General features: G+C 31.7%; 1 protein-coding gene across 1 annotated transcript in view; it reads left to right on the forward strand.

The window, feature by feature from the left end:
- The first annotated feature begins 201 nt into the window (after positions 1–201).
- The window catches only part of LOC139529141 (uncharacterized), a 62069-nt gene continuing 49466 nt past the window's right edge, over positions 202–12804 (forward strand). Inside the window, exon 1 of the mRNA XM_071325461.1 lies at positions 202–676. Within this exon, the coding sequence (XP_071181562.1) occupies positions 240–676 (437 nt within the window). The 5' untranslated portion in view covers positions 202–239. The remainder of the gene's footprint in view (positions 677–12804) is intronic.

Genomic DNA, 12804 nt, shown 5'->3' on the forward strand with positions numbered 1-12804 from the left:
TATTTATTAATATTAAAAATTCGATTTATTAATATTAAAAAATAATATTTAATATTAATAAATGATTTATTAATATTAATAAATAGGGAATAAATTCCACAACGGCTTGCCATACTAAATAACGTTTAATTTATAAATCCGGGGCGAAATGGCCAGATGCGAACGGGAATAGGGGCGAAACGACCACATGGACTCAACAGGAAGTAAGCCCTGTACATGTGGTGCTGTTACATGTCAACATGGCTAGACCTCCGAGGACATCTTCTCTCCCAGATCTCTCTCGTGACTTTACAAAGCTAGCATTGACTAACATTGACGAAAGAGAATTTGTAGAGAAATCAGAAATTGTAAAAAAACGATCATATAGCTCACAGCTTCCATTTTCTTATAAGTGGGTATCGAAATGGGAGAGGCGGACTGTCGAGGATGTTTTTCAAATATATTACAATGAAAATTTTTGTGGGAGCCCTTCGGATATAATGAGCAGGATTGGATTTGTTGGAAACCTATCAATAGAGCAGAAAGAATACATTGAAACTATAAAAAAATATCTTCACATTAATGTTGGTGTTGGAGAACTGTCGGAGGTGTATATTGCAAATGTACCTCGGGACAGGCTAGTTGTTGACTCAAAATTAAAAGAAAGTTTGGAAAATCTGGATAATGAAAAGGAAGAGTATGACAATATTTGTTTTATTTACAACCGAATAATACCGTTTTATCCGAATAACACTTAAAATTTTAATATTAGCATTTATTCCATATTGGTATTATTAGCTCACCTGGCCTAAAAGGCCATGTGAGCTTTTCTCATCACTTGGCGTCCGTCGTCGTCGTCGTCGTCGACGTCGTCGTCGTCGACGTCGTCGTCGTCGTTAACAATTTTTCAAACATCTTCTCCTCTGAAACTACTGAATGGATTTGAATGAAACTTAACATGATTGTTCCTTAGTATATCCTGCACAAAATGTGCGCTTCGATTTTTGATCCGTCAAAAAACATGGCCGCCGTTACTTAAAATAGAACATAGGGGTCAAATGCAGTTTTTGGCTTATATCTCAAAAACGAAAGCATTTAGAGCAAATCTGACATGGGGTAAAAATGTTCATTAGGTCAAGATCTATCAGCCCTGAAATTTTCAGATGAATCAAACAAACCATTGTTGGGTTGCTGCCACTTAATTGGTAATTTTAAGGAAATTTTGCAGTTTTTGGTCATTATCTTGAATATTATTATAGATAAAGATAAACTGTAAACAGCAAAAAAGATCAGCAAAGTAAGATCTACAAATAAGTTAATATGACCAAAATTGTCAATTAACCCCTTAAGTGGTTATTGTCCTTTAATGACAATTTTTCACAATTTGTTCATCATATTTGCTAACTTTAAAAAATCTTCTCCTCTGAAACTACTGAATGGATTTGGTTAAAACTTAGCATGGTTGTTCCTTAGATTATCCTGCACAAAGTGTGTGCTTTGATTTTTGATCCGTCAAAAAACATGGCCGCCGTTACTTAAAATAGAACATAGGGGTCAAATGCAGTTTTTGGCTTATATCTCAAAAACGAAAGCATTAAGAGCAAATCTGACATGGAGTAAAAATGTTCATTAGGTCAATATCTATCAGCCCTGAAATTTTCAGATGAATCAAACATCCAATTGTTGGGTTGCTGCCACTTAATTGGTAATTTTAAGGAAATTTTGCAGTTTTTGGTCATTATCTTGAATATTATTACAGATAAAGATAAACTGTAAACAGCAAAAAAGATCAGCAAAGTAAGATCTACAAATAAGTTAATATGACCAAAATTGTCAATTAACCCCTTAAGTGGTTATTGTCCTTTAATGACAATTTTTCACAATTTGTTCATCATATTTGCTAACTTTAAAAAATCTTCTCCTCTGAAACTACTGAATGGATTTGGTTAAAACTTAGCATGGTTGTTCCTTAGATTATCCTGCACAAAGTGTGTGCTTTGATTTTTGATCCGTCAAAAAACATGGCCGCCGTTACTTAAAATAGAACATAGGGGTCAAATGCAGTTTTTGGCTTATATCTCAAAAACGAAAGCATTAAGAGCAAATCTGACATGGAGTAAAAATGTTCATTAGGTCAATATCTATCAGCCCTGAAATTTTCAGATGAATCAAACATCCAATTGTTGGGTTGCTGCCACTTAATTGGTAATTTTAAGGAAATTTTGCAGTTTTTGGTCATTATCTTGAATATTATTACAGATAAAGATAAACTGTAAACAGCATAAAAGATCAGCAAAGTAAGATCTACAAATAAGTTAATATGACCAAAATTGTCAATTGACCCCTTAAGGGGTTATTGTCCTTTAATGACAATTTTTCACAATTTGTTCATCATATTTGCTAACTTTAAAAAATCTTCTCCTCTGAAACTACTGAATGGATTTGGTTAAAACTTAGCATGGTTGTTCCTTAGATTATCCTGCACAAAGTGTGTGCTTTGATTTTTGATCCGTCAAAAAACATGGCCGCCGTTACTTAAAATAGAACATAGGGGTCAAATGCAGTTTTTGGCTTATATCTCAAAAACGAAAGCATTAAGAGCAAATCTGACATGGAGTAAAAATGTTCATTAGGTCAATATCTATCAGCCCTGAAATTTTCAGATGAATCAAACATCCAATTGTTGGGTTGCTGCCACTTAATTGGTAATTTTAAGGAAATTTTGCAGTTTTTGGTCATTATCTTGAATATTATTATAGATAAAGATAAACTGTAAACAGCATAAAAGATCAGCAAAGTAAGATCTACAAATAAGTTAATATGACCAAAATTGTCAATTGACCCCTTAAGGGATTATTGTCCTTTAATGACAATTTTTCACAATTTGTTCATCATATTTGCTAACTTTAAAAAATCTTCTCCTCTGAAACTACTGATTGGATTTGGTTAAAACTTAGCATGGTTGTTCCTTAGATTATCCTGCACAAAGTGTGTGCTTTGATTTTTGATCCGTCAAAAAACATGGCCGCCGTTACTTAAAATAGAACATAGGGGTCAAATGCAGTTTTTGGCTTATATCTCAAAAACGAAAGCATTAAGAGCAAATCTGACATGGAGAAAAAATGTTCATTAGGTCAATATCTATCAGCCCGGAAATTTTCAGATGAATCAAACATCCAATTGTTGGGTTGCTGCCACTTAATTGGTAATTTTAAGGAAATTTTGCAGTTTTTGGTCATTATCTTGAATATTATTATAGATAAAGATAAACTGTAAACAGCAAATATGATCAGCAAAGTAAGATCTACAAATAAGTCAATTTGACCAAAATTGTCAATTGACCTCTTTAGGAGTTATTGCCCTTTAAAGACTTTTTTCACAATTTGTTCATCATGTTGACTTACTTTAAAAAATCTTCTCTTATGAAACTGCTGTATCAATTTCAGCCAAACTTAGGCTAAATGAGTTTCAGAGTTTCAGAGTATCTAGTATAAATTTTATATTTCATTTCCTTGTATGTCAAGAAACATAGCTCCTATGGCTAAAATAGAACATAGGAGAAAATGATTTTTTTTTGCTTTTGAAGAAAATAGGACGATTCAAAGAACATTTAAATAAATTGAAAAGCCAAAATAATCATTGATGAGAGATTAAACCAAAAAAATTCAGGTGAGCGATTCAGGCTCTTGAGAGCCTCTTGTTTTAGTAGGTTTCTCTATATGAATTGGATTTTGAATAAAAAAGCATATTCACCTGAGAAAGTGTTATTCACCGCGCTAAACGTCTCGCGCTTTTACATGCAACGTTATGGTAAAATGTTTCATGTAAAAAAAAAATTGGTATATGTTCATGATGTTTGTCATTAGATACATTTTCTTCTCTCGGACTATGGAATAATACAATTACTGTCTTTTGTTTCGGTAAATATGGGGTTTTATTGACTTTTGAAAAACTGATATTCACTTCGGCCATCGGCCTCAGTGAATATAATTTTTTCAAAAGTCAATAAAACCGCATATTTACCTCATCAAAAGACAGTAATTGTATAACATTCATGTGTATTGGTGACTTTTAAACATTGATTATTAAATATTATTATACCTTACATATATTTCAAACAATTCTTTATCACGTGAAATGAAATAATTCAGTTAATTTTCATTCAATTGCAAGGAAGGACAAATAACCCCAGACCTGCCAACTTTTGAAAATCCCCATGGGGGATTTAGTGCGCGACCAGATTTTTAAGGGTTACAGTTTTTGCGGCATTTCTGCGTGCACTGTTTTTTACTCTTAAAATAGTCTCATATCTCTTCTTTTTTCTTTTGGTATACTGATGATAAGCTTATAAGCCTTGACTTCTTTTATTTGCATGATTCTTGTACTTATTTTAAAATTGACAAAACAATTTAAGAAAAGAGAAAAATGACAATAAAAAATGAAGGATTTAAAATGAAGACCCCCCCCTTTTCCCCCTCCAAAGTCCTGCTTGTCTTTAGACCAAGACTCAAAAGACATGCACCTATATGTCCTAAAGTTAGAAAAATAAATTCAGATTTTTATTAAGTCTGCCAGTATTAATGAGAAAATAGATAAAATTTGAGTTATCTTTCTTTGTGTTCAGAGGTGCTCTTACAGACTACACGAAATACGTCGGACCGTCGGACAAATCCGGTGAATAATGGATCGGTCTGGTAAAATTTTGTTGAATTCCGGTCCGAATGTCCGGTGTTTTTTTTTCATGGATTTTTCTAACATTCTAGCAAAATTGCCTAACGATCTCAAATTCATTTTCATCTTTATTATTCATCACAGCGATGTTTATTTTGTTCAACCGCTAGCTTTATGCCGAACATCGCCAACCAGTAATGTGTAAAAACCGGGTAAAAACATATCTGACTGTCAAAAACAACAATGGATGCCATCATTGGCACAACCGGAAATGTAAATAAAACCGGATCAGATTCTGGGAACGGATAAGGATAATTCCGGGTTTGCCGATTTAAATACAATAAATGAATAAAAATCCAAGCAGATCACAAAATTTAGCTATGAAATATAACCACAAGAATTGAAAACCAAAAGATATATGAAAAAGAAAGAAGAAACAGGAAATAATATTTTATACAGAAACTCTAAATTATGTTTAGTTCACAAACATTGTCAAAATCCAATAAAATGGGACATTACTCTTCACTGAAATACATTCAAGCAATTGTGCACAACTTTCATAACAATATCCCCTCTTGTTACATCATTTTGTTTTAATTTGTGCATTTTGGGGAGGAGTAGGGCACAACAAAGTCATATGTTTGTTGTTTTTTGTCGGATAATATACAATTAGATGTAAAAAAAAATTGGTCTGGTAAAATTTCATTCGGTCTGGTAAAGCTAGGATGCTTACCAGACCGAATGTCCTGTAAAAATAAAATTCATTCGCGTAGTCTGCTCTCACCGACGGAGGCTTATATACACTTCTACTGTATACAAAATGGCATCGATTTTAAATCAACAGACTCATGTCTGATTTCAAAAATTAAATGGATTTCAAGATAAACGAGTTCATTACACTGTTCTCATCTTTTAGTTAATATGATTTTGTCATGGAACTACGGTAAACGTTGCAAATTGTGCTTACAGTATATGATAAATTGGTTAAAAATCAAAGGCCGTCTGACTAAATTTCTGTTTACAAATATTAACTAATTTTGAGGATTGTTATGAACCATCAGGTAATCCGATTACTTGCAACAACAAATTATGACACCTGTTGTGACCGTTGATTAGCACAGGGTTAATATAAACTTGTCATAATATGTCCCCAGGTAAAATTATAGATTTTTAAAAATTGATCAGAAAAACTTCAAAATCGATAACCAATAATTTTTTCGGGTATATTTTGTGAAAATCGGGTTTTTTACATGTTTTAAGATCCCGATATCGGGATTCAGGTTGAGGGATGAAAATCGGGATGATACCGCGAAAATCAGGATAGTTGGCAGGTCTGTAACCATAAAAATTTACACCAGCGGTGAATAACCTTTTAAGTTTGTCTTTGTACTTGAGTCTGTACCTCCAATGAAAATTACGTCACAGACGTAAATAAACAAAATGGCAGCGTTCACGTTACATATGAAGCCCATCGCGAGATGAGGAAATAAGACATTGGACATGAATAAAGCTGAGAGTGCCAGAAGCCGGTGATATCTCTTATAAATGGTCCTTTTCAGGGCCATCAATATTTTACAAAAAGATTCTACTTTTGTTGTAAATTTGAGTAATTTATTCACAAAAATGTCAGTCTGTGTGTTATGTTAAAAATATAGACTATACAGTGTAATTGTTCATGCTGTTAGTTTGGTATAATAAAACAATTGTGGCCCGTTGAAAAGGTGTATATATATTCAAAAATGATTATACTTCAGTTATCATTTTTATACGACCGCAAAAATTGAAAATTTTTTGGTCGTATATTGGTATCACGTTGGCGTCTTCACACTACAAAATTCCAAAAGTCTGAAAAGACCAGTTTTTGTCTCGATCTGCATGAACTTTTACTCGACATTCTCTTTTTGTATGAAATTTTTGTAAAAATTCTCGACACAGTCTTAATTTTTCTGAAATATGTATTTATATTCTCGACATTGTTCTCGACTATCTGTATTGTTTCTCGACATATGTCTCGACAGTATTAACATTGTCTGAATATTCTCGACACTTTCTCAACAGTCTAAAATGTGTCTTGATTTGTCTTCACCTATTCTCGACTGTCTTGAATTTGTCTCGATAAGTCTTGACATATTCTTGACATTCTTAATGATGTCTGAATATGTCTCGACACATTCTTGACATTCTAAATGATGTATGAATATATCTCGACACATTCTTGACATTCTTAATGATGTCTTAATATGTCTCGACACATTCTCGACATTCTTAATGATGTCTTAATATGTCTCGACACATTCTCGACAGTATAAATTTCATCTGAATTGTGTATCGACGCAGTCTTACAGTCATAAACACTTTCTTGAGCTGATTTGTTTTCATTTCTATTATGGCTTAACTAGACTTAAAGAATTAGAATACAATATCACAATGCAAATTATAAAAACAACAATTTGGTCAATAATTGTTTATTAGCCATATAAACATTGAATATTATGCATGTAAAATGAAATATGTCTACAGTATGAGTGATTTCAATTATTAAGCACTTATTTATTATATGTATAATAAAATTAACGGTACCAATTTTCTTGCACCAGATGCGCATTTCGACAATATATGTCCCTTCAGTGATGCTCGTGGCCAAAATATTTGAAATCCAAAGCTTATATAAAAGATGAAGAGCAATTAACATTTGTAACCCACATTTAAATAGGTTTATATTTAACCATACTCACATTTGTATTTGTAACATTTTCATACCAATATTTGTTCTTATCAAAATATTTACATATAATACAAAATATTTAATTGCCAAAATTTTGTTTCAGTAGTAATAAGTGTAACTTGCAAAAGAACAGTAAATTCTAGGAAGAGAAATAAAGCAGAATAAATATCCTGTACAATGGTTGTAATTTGAAAGCTCGGAACTTTTTTTTTTTTCAATTACAGAAAAAAGTAGGATGTGAAATGTGTGTTTTGGTTTCCACATTTTGGCACTACGTTTCTGAATTTTTATAGAAGTCGTTATCCTCATTGCTTTTTAAATTGATAATACTGACCGAAACCAAATGAGGACATAAAAATTGAGTGTCCTAAAAATAAATCAAACATATGCAAATTTATATAAAAGATATAACAAAATACTGAATTCATCAAATATGGGTCCACTTTCTACATGATAACTTTTAAAAAGTACTCACAATGTTAAGGTAGATCATATGTAAGTTTCCTGAGATACATTTTTTTTATACTTTGCTTAAATGAAGATTTTTATATGCTCTTTTAAAAAATATAATAAAAAGAATGGGCCTCTGTGCTATTTTTAAAACTATGAGTCATTGAAAAATTGTAGGATCATGCAAAAACACATTTTTAATCCCGATCAGACCAGTAATTTTTTTTACTAAAAGAGTTATCTCCCCTTAAATGGCTCAGTTGAAAAAAAATGTCTCTAAAACACAAAATGTATGATATTTGTTTAAATATTTTGGATAATGCAATAATTATCTACCTATTGAAGTAACTCATTAATTACAAATTAATAAGAAATACTATAATAATATTAAGTCTTATATATCATTATTACCATTTTTTACAGGTGAAATACAGGTAAATGCGTAAAGGTGGCAACTATTTATTTTGGAAAAGTAATGCAAGAAAATGTTGGAAACGTAATACACCCTTTGAAAGGAATATCTCATATAAAATAGCAAAGTTGACTTCCATTTAAAAAATCTCTTTTTATCCACTTATTTTTTTCTTTTGAACAACTCGTTCTATATCAGGCCCGTAGCCAGGAATTTCCAAAGGGGGGTTCGTTGGACTCACAAACTCGACTTTAACAGTCACATCTCGAACAGAACATTGACTTTAACAGTGCTTGTTTGTTTTCAAGGGGGGTTTCGTCCGAACCTCCCTAACCCCCCCCCCCCCCCCCCCCCCTGGCTACAGGTATGTATATACAGCAAGAAAATACATAATAATGTACCTTTCCAAGTAAATAAACTATTTATCTACTTCATACAAAATACATACATGTATAAATGCATATCTAAACATTTAAAAACCATATTTTATTGTCTTCTGAAGCAAATACAACTGGATTGCTTATTTTATCAAAGCTAAATATATGTGTGTCAATCTTTCTGTCATCGGTGACCAAGAATAGTCCAGATTGTTCCGGAATGGGAAACATCTCCAATTTTACCCACATGATAGCTTTATCTAGATGGTTGTGTTTGAAAATCTTAGAAATTGTGCCAAAGCGACGGTTTGTCCTATGCGAAACGCTAACACAATAGTCATGTGAGCGTGATGCTGTCGTCTGATGCTCTGTTGTTGAGAAGAAAATTTGTCTTTTTAACTCAGCATCCTGTCTGTGGCTGAACTTAAGATATGTGACCACTGGGTCTATGTCAAATAGCTCATAATTTTGGTCATATATATTATTGTAATTGTCTTTTAGAATTGATAGATTCTCACTTTGCAATATGAATCTTTTCGTAGATGCTGTAGATATATCTTGATGGTGAATGGAATTTACTTTTTCTGCCAAGCGACACAGACTTGTTTGTCTGTTGTAATTTATAATTTCACCACTCAAAATATCGTGAGAGCTCCAATCGTATATCTGAAATATGAATTAAGGAAATTAATTTATGCATACTAGAGTAAAAAATTGAGATGTGATAAATTGTATCTTAACAAGACTGTATTCCTTAACTCTTGAAAGCCAAATCAGCAAATTGTAAATAGATAATGTTAAGTGCTGAAAACCATCACATATAGCTTGCTCATGTGAACCCTCATATGCAGTATCTCAAGAAAAATGCGACAACCATATAAATCTTGTCTGTCTTGTGTTAGAATAAATACATACGTTTTGACTTTTAAACCTGCAGCATTTGTTTACAACTGTCTTAAATAAGGTACCTGGTGTTCAGTTGTTGTTGTTTGTTGATGTGGTTCATTTTTCTTTTCATTTCTCATTTTTTATAAAAATTAGACGGTTGTTTTCCTATTTTAATGGTTTAACACTAGTCATTTTTTGGGGCCCTTAGTAGAAGTTGTTTGGTATGAGCTAAGGTTTTTTGTGGAAAACCGTTCTTTGGTCTTTAATGGTTTAATTTTAGTGATAATTATAAAAATGCAACACACAGTATAACTTGCTAATATGAACCTTGATTCAAATTTCACCAAGCATTTTGAGCGTATTGCAAGGCAAAACATAGATCCCTACTTATAATATTTCATTACACTGCAACAAAATGCTTTGACTATCACTTGTCAAGGTGTAAAGTACAAACAAATATCAAGTCAATATCTTAAAGAAGATAAAAAAAGGGGGAAAGTAATGATTTGAGTGAATTTTCAAAGTCCAAGGACCATAACTCTGCACATATTGTTTTCATAGTATTATTCATCTTTCTCAGTACATTTTTAATCTAAAAATGAAATTTTGATGCAACTCAAAACGCCTTCATTTTATAACCTATCATCTATATATAAGATGTTGTGGTCTGCTTGTTGTGGCTCATTATTGAAGGTCATATACGTAACCTATAGTTTTTAATGTTTTCGTCTCTGGTGGACAGTTGTCTCATTGGCAATTATACCACATCTTCTTTTTTTTTGTTATCCAATTCTGTTTTAACTTACCCGGTATGTCTGCATCACTGTTGATTCTTCATGTCCGTGTTGTAAAATTTGTCTGGTCACCCAACTGTTTGCTCGTTCCAAAGGATAAAGCCATCTATCATACAATGGTCCATAGTCTTCATAACCCTCTGGGATATGATGTAGCAGGTGTGTTGTGATATTCTACAAATAAAAATATTTTACACAAATGAAAAATTATAAATTCATACAGTATTATGTAGTACTATATACATCTGAAAAGAAAATTATATAAACCCTAATTCTGACTACAGTACTGATACTGGTTTAGTGTCTGTCTGTTATGATGTTACTGATGAAACTTAACACATTGATCAGCTATTCACAACTCCAGGATGTGTTTGAAGGAAGTGATTGCAAGGGAAATAATTGAATGTGCTTATTTTAATTGATATTGCAACAAGCATTATTGTTTAATTATTAACATCAAAGTCAAGTGTATCCCAAACTCTGTCTGAACGACAAAATGACAGATAAAAAATCATTCGGACAGACAGAAATTTTGAAATATTTTGTTTGAATATGTACAAAAACCCAGATTTCTCTTTCGGTCAGACAAACCCTAAAACAGTTTGGCACAGACTGAAAGTCCATTAATTGGTCACTGAGAGAGTTGTCTTTTTGAAATTATGTGACATCTTCTTACATTGCATTTTTATATCATTCAGCAATTTATCTGCCCTTTAATCGTTTTTTTTAAAATTATGTATTCATTTATAAGGGTGCTATAAACAGTTTCATATAAACAACTAGGGGTTATTCCCTGACTAAAAATAACCATGGAGGGAAACCCCTGTTTATTTACTTAATTAATGCTAAAGTATCATGTTTTTTGTATTTGATTGTAAAAAATAGTTAATTAGCTTTCAATTAAAAAAGGTTGAATATTGAAATAATTTTAAAAATTATATTAAATATACATGTTTTGAAGGGAGACAACACTGTAAACATCCTGTTTTTAGGCAGTGAAAAATGAAAACATATTTGCAGCCACTGTAGCTGTTTTCGGAACAGGAGACCGTAATTTTTAAAGGCCCGGTTAAAACCTATAAATTTCATACAGTTTTGATTATAAAAAATGTGCACGTCTGTATGGGTATGAACATAACCTGATTTCAGGTTTCTTATGTTCAAATAAGGCATTTTTTTTAATATGATAAAAGTACACTTTATATCTATGTTATTAGAAGCTAGAGAACATTCTGATTCCAGTGATATCTAGTTTTATACAAGTATCTTTATAAATCAGTCCACCACTAAGGGTCACTTATGCATGGTCCCTCAAAATAGAACATCATAGAAAAAACTGTTGATAGCACCCCAAGTACTTAAAATAAATAGTGCCTGATATTATTTGTTTTATTCAGCTCTCTAAGCCTACTTTTGGAAAATTAGATGATAAAAATATACTATTTCTTATGAGGCAAAAATCTACAATCTGATTGAACAATTACAATTAAGGCTGTAAATAACACTCCATCTAGCTTAGCAGCTAGAAGTAAGCAATCTTTAATTATGTGCAGAATTTTTTTTTTAACTGTTAAATAAATTGAAATGGTTAAAACAATCATGTGTGTGAAACAGTAGTTTTTTAATCAATAAACAAAATATCTTGTTTCAATTTGTTGGTTTTTTTTATCATTTACATTTCCTAGGAGAGGCATCAACAAAATGTTTTGAAATCTTATAAGAATTAACTTTATCTGGGTTAAACAAGGGTGTACGGATATTAACTATAAGCTGTGCCTCCTGCTGTTAATCATGTGAGATAATTAAAATGATGAAGTAGATTCTTATTGTTTACTTGATTCTTTCAATTGCAAATACGGATGAATATAGAACTCATACATCTAAGTAGATAAACTAACCTGCAAGGTCAAAGGAAAATCCCTTTCAAGTAACACCACTGCTGTACTTGTGTCTTCAATAAGTCCTTGAAGCTTCTCAGTTGTGTAGGATGGTTGTGTCAGTCTTTTGATCACTTCAAATAAATTGAACAATGTTTCTTCTTGTGGCTTTGCTAGGAGGCCTCTGATACACCATGCTGCAATATTCTTGGTTACGAACTGAAATAAAGTATTTATCTATATGAATATGAATAAAAGGAGAATATTCACTATTATTTGAGTTTGAATTAACAAATGTTCTAAAAAAAAAATTACTTATATCATACAAGTATCTGTCATGACTGAATTAACTGTACTCTAATAAACCCAATACAATATTTACACATTTGACTTTTTTCAAAAGTTCAAAATAATTTTTTATCTTTAATGACATTTATAATTGTCATAATTGATATTTTCAATAATTCTCAGTTTAGTGAACTTGACATACTTGTAATTGGTTTCCTTTAAATTCTATCTTCAAGTTAATCATTTTTTTTAGATCACTTTATTGAATATTTCATAGCATATGTGCATGGTAACTGCATTTTGTTAAAATACAAAGATTCAAAGCATTTGGATAAATATAGAT

This window comes from Mytilus edulis, chromosome 6 (genome assembly GCF_963676685.1).
Source record: "Mytilus edulis chromosome 6, xbMytEdul2.2, whole genome shotgun sequence".
In the NCBI taxonomy this organism is placed as follows: domain Eukaryota; kingdom Metazoa; phylum Mollusca; class Bivalvia; order Mytilida; family Mytilidae; genus Mytilus; species Mytilus edulis.